The sequence below is a fragment of the Prionailurus bengalensis genome, chromosome X, assembly GCF_016509475.1.
Source record: "Prionailurus bengalensis isolate Pbe53 chromosome X, Fcat_Pben_1.1_paternal_pri, whole genome shotgun sequence".
In the NCBI taxonomy this organism is placed as follows: Eukaryota; Metazoa; Chordata; class Mammalia; order Carnivora; family Felidae; genus Prionailurus; species Prionailurus bengalensis.
In genome coordinates, this window is record NC_057361.1 from 67,214,025 (window position 1) to 67,228,573 (window position 14,549).

A 14,549-nucleotide genomic window follows, 5' to 3' on the forward strand; every position below is an offset into this window, starting at 1 on the left:
CCTGTTTCAGCTTTTATACATGTTTCTAGGAATTTTTCCATTTCTTCCAGATTGCCCGATTTGTTGGGATTTAATTGCTCATATTAGTCTTTTATTATTGTTTGTATTTCGACAGTGTTGGTTGTGATCTCTCCTCCTTTGTTCACCCAGGTGCCTCAGAAGAACAAATATTCTTAAAATACGTATACTACCCCAAGCAATCTGCACATTTAATGCAATCCTTGATTGCATTAAATTGTGAAAATTTTTCACAGAGCTAGAACAATTCTAAAATTTATACGGAAACAGAAAAGACCCTAAATAGCCAAAGAAACCTTGAAAAAGAAAAGCAAAGCTGGAGGCAACACAATTCCAGACTTCAAGTTGTGTTACAAGGGTGTAGTAATAAAAACAGTATGGTACTGGCACAAAAATAGGCACATAGATCAAGAGAACAAAATAGAAAACCCAGAAATTAACCCAAAACTATATGGTCAATTAATCTTTGAAAGAGCAGGAAAGAATATCCAATGGGAAAAAACAATGTCTCTTCAATAAATGGTGTTGGGAAAACTTGACAGCAACATGCAAAAGAATGAAACTGTACAACTTTCTTACACCGTACACAAAAACAAATTTAAAATGGATTAAAGACCTAAATGTGAGGCATGAAACTATTAAAAATCCTAGAGAACACAGGCAGTAACCTCCTTGACATTGGCTGTACAGCTTCTTACAAGCTATGTCTCCGAAGACAAGGGAAAATAAAGTATTGGGACTTCATCAAAATAAAAAGCTTCTGCACACCAAAGGAAACAATCAACAAAACTAAAAGGCAACCTAGGGAAAGGGAGAAGTATTTACAAATGACATATCTGATAAGGGATAGTACCCAAAATGTGTAAAGATGTTATAAAATTCAACAGTCAGAAAATGAATAATCCAATTAACAATGGAGAGAATAGACATTTTCCCAGAGAAGACATACAGATGGCCAACGGACACATGAAAAGATGTTCATGATCACTGGTCATCTGGGAAATGGAAATCAAAACTACAATGATGTATCACCTCAAACCTGTCAGAATGGCTAAAATCAACAACATAAGAGGGGTGCCTGGGTGGCTCAGTCGGTTAAGCCCCACATCTGTCTGTCTGTCTGTCTGTCTCTCTCTCTCAAAATAAATAAAGTTTAAAAAACACACCATAAGTAACAGGTGTTAGTGAGGATGTGGAGAAAGGGGAACCCTCTTGCCCTGTTGGTGGGAATGCAGAGTTTTGCAGCCACTCTGGAAAACAGTATGGGCATTCCTCAGATAGTTAAAAATAGAACTACCCTATGACCCAGCAATTGCACTACACTGTATTTGCCCAAAGAATACAAAAATACTAATTCAAAGAGATACACACACCCCAATATTTAAAGCAGCATTATCTACACTAGCCCATTTATGGAAACAGCCCAAGTGTCCATGAGTGGATAACGAAGATGTGCTATGTATATATGTTATATATATACACACATACCATGGAATATTACTCAACATAGAAAAGAATGAAATCTTGCCATTTGCAACAACATGGATAGAGCTATAGACTATTATGCTAAGTGAAATAAGTCAGTCAGAGAAAGCCAAATACCATATTATTTCACTCATATGTGGAATTTAAGAAAAAAAAACAAATGAGCAAAAGGGAAAAAAAAAAAGGCAAACCAGGAAACAGACCCTTGACTATAGAAAACAAACTGATGGTTACCAGAAGAGAGGTGGGTGGGTATGGATTATATAAATGATGGGGATTAAGTTGGGCACTTTTGATCAGTGCAGAGTGTTGTATGTAAGTGTTGAATCACTATATTGTATACCTGAAATTAATATTACACTACACTATATATTACTAAGAGGAAATTTAAATTAAAACTTTAAAAAATGTGTAGTAAGGCTGCTATTCAGAATAGAAACAAACAAGACAGATTAAAAAATGTGCAAAAGTTTTGCACAAATATTCCCCTAAACGACATATCCAAAAGGGCTCTTAATATATTAAAAGGTGTGTCGGGGCATCTGGGTGGCTCCGTCGGTTAAGTGTCTGACTTTGGCTCAGGTCATGATCTTGTGGTTCTTGAGGATGAGCCCCACGTTGGGCTCTGTGCTGACAGCTCAGAGCCTAGAGCCTGCTTCAGATTCTGTGTATTCCTCTCTCTCTGCCCATCCCTGTCTCTCTCTCAAAAATAAACCTTATAAAAATTAAATATAATATATATATATATGTTTAAATATATATATATATATATATTAAAAATTATGACAATGTTAAAAGCCATTCCTCATCATGCAGGAGGACTAAAAGAGAAACACATGGTCCAGAATGAGGATCCCTTAGTACTCTACACCATGGTAGTCATATCATACTTGGAACAAGACATTTAGTTTTGGGGACCACCCTCTGCAGAAGAGAGAAATTGACAAACTGGAACATTATTTAGAGGAGAGACTCTGGACATTACAGCATAATAAGGTTAGTTAAAAAAAAAGACTGGTTAGAGAAACTGGAAATATTAACTTGGAGGAGAGGATTCCTATTGCAAAGGCTTTCACAAGAATAGAAATGAGTTGATAACTATGAATTATTAGTATCAAAGGAACATAAAAAGAAACTGCTCAGCTAAACATCAGAAAAAAATTCTAAAATTTTACCTTGAACAAAAACAGTATAGGAATGGTTCAGGAATTGTGAGTTCACTGTAACTGGAGGTGTTTGCAATTAATGCCTGGATGACCACTTGTTGTTGTTATTGTCAGGGTGTGTAAGGGGCTGGGAATTTGATCTCTGAGGTCCTTTTCAGATCTTTGATTCCTTAAATTGTGGAATTGTGGTATGGTGTGGTGTGTATACGTGTGTAAGGAAGGGATCTGAAAGCAGGCCTCATTTGGAAGAACTAATACTTGGAAAAGCACCCTCCAACCTAGACCATTTCATCTCTTTGTGATGCTAATGGAGTTATCCTCACAGGTTGACTCACTACTCTTCTGGAATCAGTGACACCCAGTGAAAGATTAATGGGCCAGTAGCCCTTACTGCAAGTATCAGCAGGTTTTAGAAATAGTTGTTCTTGCCTGGAGTTCTGTTCAGTTCCCTGAGACCTTTTTTTTGTTACTGCTCAAGGACAATGGGTAAAATAACGTTCTACCTCTCTGCTGGAATTCTGTACAGAGCTGATAAAAAAAAATTATCTTTAAGCGTTGCTTTTTCAAGCACAGAACATTTATTTTTCATGGGTGTGGCACCCTGTAGCTGCTACAACTATGGTCATAACATCTTGGATGAGATCAGAACTCTGGACCCAGTACTTCCAAGATGTCTTCTGGCACCAAGTCCTAAAGTTCCTGCTGATGCACATCACCATGTAGCAGGTGACTGAAACAGGCTTAGAACTCCTAAGCACAATTCTCTGTTATTTAACGTACTCTGTTTCCACTGCAGATAATGCCATTGATGGTGACACTTGGAGAGAGAAACAGTAAGTCCTCCAAAGTGCAATATTTTTTTAAATTTAGATATGTATGTGTTAATGTGTTGTCTGTTAATAAAGAAAAGATATATTCTTAATCTTCCACCTGCCAAAGCAGATGGAAGCATGGAGACCAGGGCATCACTGAATAACATTGTTGGTGGTTTCATCCAACACTGTTTGATGAACACTGTTCAAACACTGTTTGAACACTTAAAAACCTAGGCACTCTTATTTTGGAAACACCACTCCACAGTGTATCAAAATTTTTAAAAATTCAAATGTACCTATCTTCTTACTCAAATATAAATGTTAAATAAAATATTAATATTTTATAACTTTGGTTTTTTTTAATTTTTTCAATGTTTATTTTTGAGAGACAGAGAGAGACAGAAGGTGAGTATGGAAGGGGCAGAGAGAGAGGGAGACACAGAATTCAAAGCAGGCTCCAGGCCCTGAGCTGTCAGCACAGAGCCCGATGCGGGGCTTGAGCCCATGAACCGTGAGATCATGACCTGGGCTGAAGTCGGATGCTTAACCGACTGAGCCACCCAGGTGCCCCTATAACTTTGTTTTTAATTTTAAAATCATTTAGCACCAAGTACGTCATTAAATTATGCTTGACAGTGATTTCTCTACAACCATTATATATATTTGCGAATTCTGCTGCTGTAGAAGAAAAATCTAAACTGCAAATTGTTTTCAAGTGAAGTAAAATACTGATGAATGTTAAATTTAATGTTTAAAAAAGCTGACATGGTAATGTTTTCCATCTATTTCACTATTTCTTAATTGTGATTTTGTAGTCTTCTTTTTGTATTATGGGCTAAATAATATTTTCACTTTCTCAAAAGTTTAAAAGTAGGAAATTTTATGCTTTTGTCAATAATGGACTGGGTGATCCAGAACAACCTTCTTGCAAAAGGCAATTTAAATGTTAGAAGACACTTTACAAAATCTTCTTAAAAATATCAAAGACCTAGTCAAAAAAGTGAGGAATTACCAGGGCAAGAAAAGGGGATGGATTACAAATCCAAAGAACTCAGTGATAAATTAGAGCTGCTTTTTCCCATGGGCCATTTGCTGAGTAGGAAAATGAAGCTTCTAGGCAGACCTTCTCTCCTGAAGATAACCCGCCTGAAGACTCCCAACCCTGAATGGGGTGTGACAGCATAAGTAGTCTCTACTTGAGAAGGGAAAGTGCTGCCCTGAAGAAACAAGTATCAGTTCAGGCAAGGAGGTAGAAAGAATGGGGAAAAGGTTGAATATGTAGAAGAGTTTTCTCATCATAAACAGAACCCCCAGTGGAATATAGTGAAAAGGTTTGAGAGGGAGGAAATATGGAGATTGAAATTGAGGTAGAATTTCTGAATGAGATGTCTTCTAGCTCTTACCCTATGCAAGATGCATGATCCATTTCTACCAGAAATTATGAGACTCCCATTATGTTAACTCTTCCATATCACAGATATCCTCAATCCTGTCTTCTTATTCTATCTTTTCACCTATACTCCAATTTCATCACTGTGTGTACAGCTCACTGAAATTGTCCTATACCCTCCAGCTCAGCAGTTGGCCTAAAAATTCAAAACAGGGAACCAAAATGTATATTTTGAGTAGTGGTGTACTCATTCTGACACCATTACTAGTATGAGTATCTGGCTCGGCAAAGGGGATTTGGGACAGAGAAGCATTTGTAGGAACTTACCTGCATATCAGAAAAGTGCTAAGGTTAGGAACTTAGAAAACTCAGTGAGGGAGGAGAGGGGAGTAAAACCTGCTAAGAAGTGTCGTTAGACTTCAATATCTAAGACCAAGTTCATAAAATCTCTACTCATACCTCCACAGCTCCATTCTTGTGATTGGGGTAACATCAGATAGTTCCTCAAGGAAATCAACATTCTTTTCCAGTCTAGACCAGGGCAATGCTGGGCCCAAATGATAACATTTTAATAGGCTGGAGTGCCTATCTAGTTTGCCAGCAATTCCACATGTAAGAATTTATTCCAAAATAATTATTAGAGGTGTGGACAAAAATTTGTAGATAAACATATACTGCAGCATTAACTACAATATAGAATAATTGAAAACAAGCAACATGTCCAATAGTGCAGAACTGGATAAATAACTTTTGGTATGTTTGTGAAATGGAACCATGTAAAACCATTAAAAATCATGTGAAATAATATTTCCTGACATGGGATAATTTTTCAAATGCTTTGTAAGTGAAAAACAGTAATTTACAAAATAGTATGTATCCTATGATAATTTTTAAAATGTTTTTACTCTCTTCCTTCCTGCCACTTCTCTCAACCCTTCACACCCACTCTCATCTATCCCTGACTAGACTTAGAAGGGCTTGCATCAATGTATTAAAGATGGTTATCTCCAGATACTTTCTTTCTTTCCAATATTTGCTAAATTTTCTGAACACAGCATGAACTTATTTTATAAATTTTGAAAAATACTAACATTTGGTTAATAAATCAGTAGATTTCCAGTTCCATCCATGTTGCTGCAAATGGCATGATTTAATTCTCATTACCAAGTAGTATTCCATTGTACACATATGCTGAGTGAAGTAAGTCAGTCAGAAGGACAGATATCATGTGTTTTCACTCATATGTGGATCTTGAGAAGCCTAACAAAACACCATGGGGAAGGGAAGGGTAAAAATAGTTACAAACAGAGAGGGAGGGAGGCAAACCACAAGAGACACTTAAATACAGAGAACAAACTGAGGGTGGACGGGGGTGGGAAGAGGGAAAATGGGTGATTGGCATTGAGGGCACTTGTTGGGATGAGCAGTGGGTGTTGTATGTAAGCTAATTTGACAATAAATTATATTTTACAAATATAAATAAATAAATAAATAAATAAATAAATAAATGATATCTTATGGCAATAAGTCACAAATACTGTTTGAAAATTCTTTGATCCATCTTACTTTAATCAGGCCATAATCTTTCCAGTAAAATTATATTAAAATGATTTGGGGAACTACTTTATGTAAGATTAAAATGAAGCAAAAATGTCTATTCTAGAATATACATTCCAGGGATGGTTGAATATAGTAAGGTATAAGTCTAACATAATCTATAATGTTAATTTCTAGGATAAAAATATTGGTAAAAACCAGTCCCCTCATGTATCCCAAGTATTGTCAATAAGGGACAAAAGATTTTGTTTATTGGTGAAATTTTCACTTAGATTAATATATCTGGATTTAAACTTAATTAAATACCAGGAATCATCTTCCCATTCCTGAGAGTTTCAGATAAACTGAACTCATTATTCATTCCGCCATCCAGTTCTCTGCAGATGTAAATTTATTTTATGAGTATGTAGAATAAGTACAAGAGTTTTTCTTTCTTTCTTTTATTTTTTCAATTAAAAAGAGACTATGGGTCAAAATGTCCAAATAGAATACATGTTGACCACTAAGAGACAGGAGTCTGGGCGATATATGTATATGAAAAATTGTGTACATTTTGCCAAATCAAAACCTGAATGAAGATTTTCCTATCCTGTGGACTGGGAAGCACAATAACAGTCACCCTGAATTAGACAACAATGAAAGTAGCTTATCACCCTGACTTATTTCTGCCTGATCATTTGTATAATGATTTTGAGTCGTATCTAGAGGAGTTAGACACATGAAGAGGACAGAAAAGAGTAAAAGGGTGTGGGAGAAAAGTGAAGAATGAGAGAAAAACAGAAAAAGCATGAAAATGAGAATAAATATGGTGATTTCAATGGGGAGTCAACAATGATTATGTAGGGAAGTTAGTTTGGAGGAGGAAGGGATAATACTATGGCTAGTGTAGGGCCAGATTATGGAAGGAGATCCTTAGAAACATAATTTAGGTTTGATTTGATAGTCTATGGAGAGCTATGTTTAGTGATATATGATAGTAATATTTTAAATTTTTTAGTGTTTATTTTTGAGAGAGAGAGAGAGAGAGAGTGAGTCAGAGTATGAGCATGGGTGGGGCAGAGAGACAGGCAGACACAGAATCTGAAGTAGGCTTCAGGTTCTGAACTGTCAGCACAGAGCCCGATGTGGGGCTCGAACCCACAAACTGTGAGATCATGACCTGAGCCGAAGTTGGACACTTAACCAACTGAGCCACCCAGGTGCCCTGTATGAAAGTAATATTTTAGAAGGAAAGATAGGTAACTATTATTGAGTACTTTACTTATTCTGGTCAATGTGATACAGAATGGGCAAGAGGGTGGCCTTTGAAGTTGGTTGACTTAAGGTCTAGTACTGACTCGAATTTACCAGCTATATGACATTGGGAAAATTACTTATTTTCCTGAGTCTCAGTTTCTTCATCTGTAAAATTGTTGTTATAATATCCACCCTTCAAGGTTGTTGTATGGATCATACAGATTGAAGAAGGGAGAACCTATGAATAGGGAACAGTTAGGAAGGTATTACAATGAATGAACCTAGACAAAGGTGATTACACCACTAGAATGGAGAGGGAGGAAAAACTGCAAAGGAAAAGGAAAGAAGTAGGACAGATAAGTGACTACCTCACCTCACTCTTATTCATCTTGCAAGTTTCTTATTTCTGTTCATATGATATAATCTGGGATAATGAAATTACACTCTGAAGTACAGGGTCCCTCTCTAGACATTATCAATTGTTTATTCATTCCCTAGTTATAAATAACCGTTTATTTTCTCTGTTCATCATTTAAACATCTCTGCAACATACTATTCAAACTCCCTTTCTTCAGTCAGTTAAAAAAACAAAACAAAGCAAAAAGTCATTCACTTTCTTACACTGTATTTTCAATTTTGTTATTGTTTGCAATTTCTTCCTCCATTATTGAGTTTGCCAGTCAGGCCTCCTGTGAATTTTCACAGAGACAGGATTCCCTATCATAACAAAAAGTGAAACAGAAAGAAAACTAGTCCTGCAGTTTCTGGGCTTAGAGAAACCTGAAACTTCTTAAACCTTCTGTGTCATTGGTTACTTCTTCAGTGCCTAATTTCTGCTACCAACCAACATTAGATAATCACTACATAATAGGAGTCTTAAAATGCACAAGGCTTGGAAGGCATGGGCTTTCTTACCAGTGTCTGTATTCAACATAGAGCGTCTTATTTCAGGAAAGGTCTGTCTTATTTGCATACATTTCTGACCAGGAAGTTATGCACAGAACTTTTAGTTTCTGTGGGAAAATGTCCTTCATTTTAATATAATTTAATTCAACCCTTTCTTTTGTTTTTTCTTTCTCCTCTACCTCTTCTCGGGGAGAGAATAGTAAAAAATAAATGTTTCAACAGATCTCGCGGTGTTATTCGAGATTCCCTAATAAAAAAAAATAGAAATGATGCAAATGAGCCTGTGTTTTCCAGGCTTTGGGGCTGAGACTGCAGTGTTCTGAGCTCAGTGAAAGCAGTCAAGGGAGGAGGCGGGTCTCTGGCAATTTCCCTTTCTAACTTCCCCCACCCTTCTCTTCCAACCTCTGTTCCACCTCTAGGTGGATTCCAGCCTTTGCGGCAGCTGCTCTCTAGCCCTTTGCAGGACCCAAACAACAGCGGCCGGCCATCGTTCCCAAGATGGTGATCCGTGTGTATATTGCATCTTCCTCTGGTTCTACGGCGGTAAGGAGGGTGGGGAGACCACTTTGTTTTCCTACATACCAGTCTCCTTCTGCCCCAGAACCCTTAAATTGAAGTTCCTCTGGCAGCTGTTTTTTCAGAAAACACACACATCTTCCACCCCTCCTCCCCTTCTTCTGTTTCTTCTCTTTGTTGCATCGATTTCATTTTTCCATGGGGTTTAGCTTTGTTTGCCTTATGTTAGAACCACATTTCTTTTTTGAAGGAAAAAGGCGGCTACTGAGTTTTGGTAGATGGGAGATGGTGGCTTAGGGTCTTTAAGGTTAGGGGAAGAAGGCAAGTAAAATCACACACTGGTGAGTTTCTGGAGTGGGAAATTTGCCATTTGTGCTTCTAGGTACTGAGATCAAGGGCAGGAGTGCAGTTCTGTAAGGATGCAAAACATGCTAACTGAAGATAATTGAGTGGAGGCCTATTTAGGCATTGTGATTATTTTTGAAGTGAGACCCCTTTAATCAGAGAGTTATATTGCCAATGTGTGGGAGAGGGTGTTTAAATTCAGCCTAAAAAGTGTTAGAACTAGGCAGAATGGGAGGGGATTTGGGGAACAATGATGCAAAGTTGTGGGTTTTTTTTAACTTTAATGTGACAAGGGGCCTGTTTTTTCCTTCCATATTGGCCCTTATTTTGATTTTTTTCTTTTTTCTTTTTTCAAAAGATTTTACTTGTAATATTTCTAACTGCTTCAACTATATTAAGAACTAAAAATGGAACTAAAAAATAAGTGGCTTCTTGTGTAGAGGCAGACTCCACTTGCTTTTTTTTTTCAATGTTTATTTATTTTTTTGAGAGAGAGACACAGAACATGAGCGGCTGAGGGGCAGACAGAGAGCGAGACACAGAATCTGAAGCAGGCTCCAGGCTCTGAGCTACCAGCACAGAGCCAGACATGGGGCTCAAACCCAGGAACCTTGAGATCATGACCTGAGTTGAAGTAGGACCCACTGAGCCACCCAGGCACCCCTCCAGTTGCTGCTTCTTAAAATGATAGGACAGGTCCCCCCTGGATTCATGTGCTTTTAATTTACAATAATATATCAGCGGCTGTGGGGAGCAATAGGGTAAACTGGGGTGAAAGCTGAGTGTATATCCATGATAAATGAAAGTACCTGTTTTTCACAACTCAAGAGAAAAGCTAACAGTAAGTAGCACATTTCTTATGTGTGAGTTCAGGATGTAGGAGGTAGGAACTGCATCCCTCTTCTGAGCTTTAGAGCAGCAGCTATTCCATGTTTTCACTGTTATTGTTTATTTTTGTTTTGTTTATTTACCCCCAAGTGGGTTTGGGATAAAACTGAAGGTTCTGGGGGTGCCTGGGTGGCTCAGTCGGTTGAGTGTCCGACTTTGGCTCAGTTCATGATCTCACGATTCTCGTGGGTTCAAGCCCCGCATGGGGCTCTGTGCTGACCTCTCAGAGCCTGGGACCTGCTTTGGATTCTGTGTTTCCCTCTTTCTGCCCCTCCCCTGCTCGCACTGTTTCTCTCTCTGTCTCTCAAAAATAAATAAACACTAAAAAAAAATTTTAACTGAAGCTTATGTGAAATCACAGGAATCTTGAACTTTGAACTTTATCTTCTCTGGTCACCGTGTGTGGGTATGTTCAGACAGTTTTCAGATGGAATACTTAACTTTACATTTTTTGGGCAAGTTTAGGTTGAAAACATAAAGAGAACTTTTTATATTACCTTTGAACTTTATTTTATGAGCTTCTTGCCTCATTATTATCCATATATATTTTGATATTTCAGAGGAACATTTGAGTTGCTCAGAGTCTCAAGTCCAGTATAACAATTGTAAAATTTTAAAGACCAGATTAATAACTTTACTTAAATTCCTGATTAGATTGAACAGATCAGGAAGTTAGTTTCATTTTGGGTGATACGCAGTTACAGTACTGCTATTTATTCTTTGCTTTCTTGTTCTACCCCTCCTCCAAAAGTATATTCAAAAAGAAACTCCATTCACAATTTCTATTAAAGTAAGAACAATTGTACCTCTCTCTTTATTAAGATTTAAGTTTCTAAGGGCCTTAAAAAATAACTGCTTTCTCTTATTATGTACATTGTTAGACTAGAATGGTGAAGATTCTACAAATAGTAAATATTTATGCTATTTGTGTTTTGTTTCAATTTTTTCTTATGCGTAATTAGATCTGTCTGTTATTTAAGTAACTATAGTTTTTTGAGCCTGTTATCAAAATTATACATATTGACAAAATAAATTCTTATTTTTTTATAAATTATGGATACTTTTAAATAATACTAAAATGGTATAAAGTGAGTGTACTTCAGGAAGAGCTCATTTATAACATAAATGGGAAATATTCAAGTGGCAATACTAAGTTTTTCCCTTAAGATTGCTACCATATAGTTTTTAACACACAATTTAGAAATTTTGGGGTAAAAATCATAATAGGAACCCAAAAATTACTCAAAGTGAGATAGTCTTATAAGTGATTTAAAAAACAGAAAAGTTTTCATTTACTCAACTCTGTCCCAATACAGAAGAGTAACACTTGCTTCTCAAAAATTTAGAAATGAAAGTAAGTATGTTAATTTTTGCAACGGATTTCTAGAAAGCCATAATAATAATAGTAGTGGGAACACTTAATTGTGTCAAGTGCTATCTAATTTTTTTCTTGACATTTTTTAGTCCTATGAATCAGGTCTTATGATTATCTCTCTTTTTAGGTTAAGGAAATACAGGTTCAGAAATGTTAAACAACTTTCCAAGGTCACATAAGTAGGAAGCCACAGAACTTGTATCTAATACAAGCTGTTTGAATCCAATAACATGTGTTTAACCACCAACAAATATATTGTTCCACTGGTGCATCATAGCTAGGAGGCATGAGAAGATAAATGTGAATAGGAGGTGAGAGGCACAGAAATAACTATGCCCTTTAAGTGGAAGAATTGCCTGAGTATGTGTGTGTGTGTACACACACACACACACACACACACACACACACCCAGAGGTTAGAAAAAAGAGGAGCTGATGTGGAGGAGAGATAGTATGTCCAAAGCTGAATGCCAGTAAATGGGGTAGATGACCATTTACTCAAGGACTGGGAGATAGAGACATGCCCATTTGGAACTGTTTTTTATAGATCAAGGTATGGAAATTCAGGCATTAATATTGTTTCTTTTTATGGAAACAATTTAGCAGCAATGCAGTTCCAAAGTTGTTTGTTCATAGGAAGTGATTTAGCGATTTCTGCCTGTTCAGATCTGTTTGTGCATGTCTTGACCCACTGTAACACAGAGGTATACACCATGGTTTTTTTTTTCCTTGAGATTGTAATGCCCTATAAATTTGTATTTAATGGAAAATAGTAAGCACAGACCTATAAAAATAAATTTCAATAACTTTTAACAAAAATCAATATTGGCCTTTGATCAGAATTGCTAGAGTGATGATTGCTTAGAGATTTTTAACTGGTTTGAGAGGGTTTTTTTTTTTCTCAAACTTCTTTTCCTTGGACCCATAATAATCTCCATTGTTTGGTCTCTATGCATTCTAGGTGTGCTTGGTGTAGAAATGTTAAGATTGTGGTAGGATAGATCATTTCTAGGCGTTTTATTTATGAAATAAAATTTGTAAGATGATCTCTTTTATGACTACTAAAACATAAACTATTACTAATGAATAAATTAAATATACATAATTTTTCTTTACGACAGTATCTGCTATACAAGTTATAAAAACATTTAAATAAAACAAATGTTTGTGATTGCCAAAGCATGAGTCACAGTATTTTTTTTCATTTGGATAATATAGATGTGGAATAATTAAACTACAGCTATTCATCTATATGATTTCCAAGTAATTGTATTTTAGGTGACAGAGTATTTTGCTGTTCTGACTCTGCATTTATAAATTGAACATTGATTTGATGTATGCTATAGTCTTTGTTATAACTGTCAAGATTTGATTGAATGCTGTTTAAAGGTATTGATAAACTACTTAAAAGGACAAAATCAGAAACTGTTCATCATATGAATGCATTGACATACTTTTTGGATGTTCTAAAACAGTGGGAAATGATAACTTTCACTTGGCAAATGCAGGAACTCAATATCAGCACCTTCAGCCTGATGCTCTATATTTGATGACTGACTTCCTCAATTTCAAAACAGTAATGACAAAGTTTTTGGAATAATTTTGCCCAAATTAAAGAGGCTTGGAAAACACAATTATCGGTGATGATTTTTGAGCTTTTAAAAGTCAAATGGTTTCAGAGAAGAATGTATTTTGGAAATTTAGTATAAAATTAGACTTATAATCTGGTAGAAGAGAAAGATAAAGTGGATTTATCTCTAGCTCAAAGACTAATTTCTCTACTGAGGAGGAGTTTCGATCAATAAACTGTAAGGTCAATTCTCCCCTTGAGTTGACCTGAAAAAAAAAAATTGACGCCTCAGATACAATCAGGTCAAGTGTTCTAATTCTCTGTGGTTAATCTTTAAATTCTTCTCTAAAATATATATCGCACAGTCAAATATATATCTTTTTAAAAGTTTATTTATTTATTTATTTATTTATGTTTTTAAGTTTTGTTTGATGTTTATTTTGACAGAGAGAGACAGAGCATGAGCAGGGGAGGGGCAGAGGGAGAGAGAGACACAGAATATGAAGCAGGCTCCAAGCCCTGAGCTGTCAGCACAGAGCCTGATGCAGGGCTCAAACTCACAGACCGTGAGATTATGACCTGAGCTGAAGTCAGATGCTCAACCTACTGAGCCGCCCAGGCGCCCCAAGTTTATTTATTTATTTTTGAGAAAGAGAGGGGGAGAGTGCAAGCTGGGGAGGGGCAAGGAGAGAGGAAGAGAAAATCCCAAGCAAACTCTGTGCTGTTAGCACAAAACCCAATGAGGGGCTTGATCTCATGAATTGTGAGGTCATGACCTGAGCTGCAGTCATGAGTCAGATGGTTAACTGACTGAGCCATTAGGTGCCTGAAACATATATCTTTTATAGAAATATTTTCTGCTTTAATTGAATTATCCATGGTTATATTTCGTTTCTTACTGATAAAATTAAACAGTGAGAATCTGTTGGTGATTATCTGACCATCTGCTTTCAGTTATGCTTTATAGCCCACCAGGAGGCCTTTTAAACCTAGTACTGAATTATTTCCTCCAATCCAGACCAAGATTAAACAAACGTATATTTAGAGAGAAGGGGAAGCTCATTTATTATGACTTTTTATTAATAAGAGAGCCAAAACTGGCATTTACACTTGGCCAGTTGAGCAGAACTCTAAGCAAAGGGCTAATTTGCTAGCCCAGTCCTTCACATTTGGCTTTATTAGGTTGTTTAAAGTTTTGCAGATTGCCAGAACCATTAGGCAAAAATTAAATATAAATTCAAAAAAATCATGACAAATTCAAAGATTGTATATATAAAAGTATA

General features: G+C 36.4%; 1 protein-coding gene across 1 annotated transcript in view; it reads left to right on the top strand.

Annotated features, from left to right (window-relative positions):
• Window positions 1-8,870: 8,870 nt before the first annotated feature.
• Window positions 8,871-14,549, top strand: part of SH3BGRL (SH3 domain binding glutamate rich protein like) — an 84,607-nt gene continuing 78,928 nt past the window's right edge. Inside the window, exon 1 of the mRNA XM_043571520.1 lies at window positions 8,871-9,116. Within this exon, the coding sequence (XP_043427455.1) occupies window positions 9,072-9,116 (45 nt within the window). The 5' untranslated portion in view covers window positions 8,871-9,071. The remainder of the gene's footprint in view (window positions 9,117-14,549) is intronic.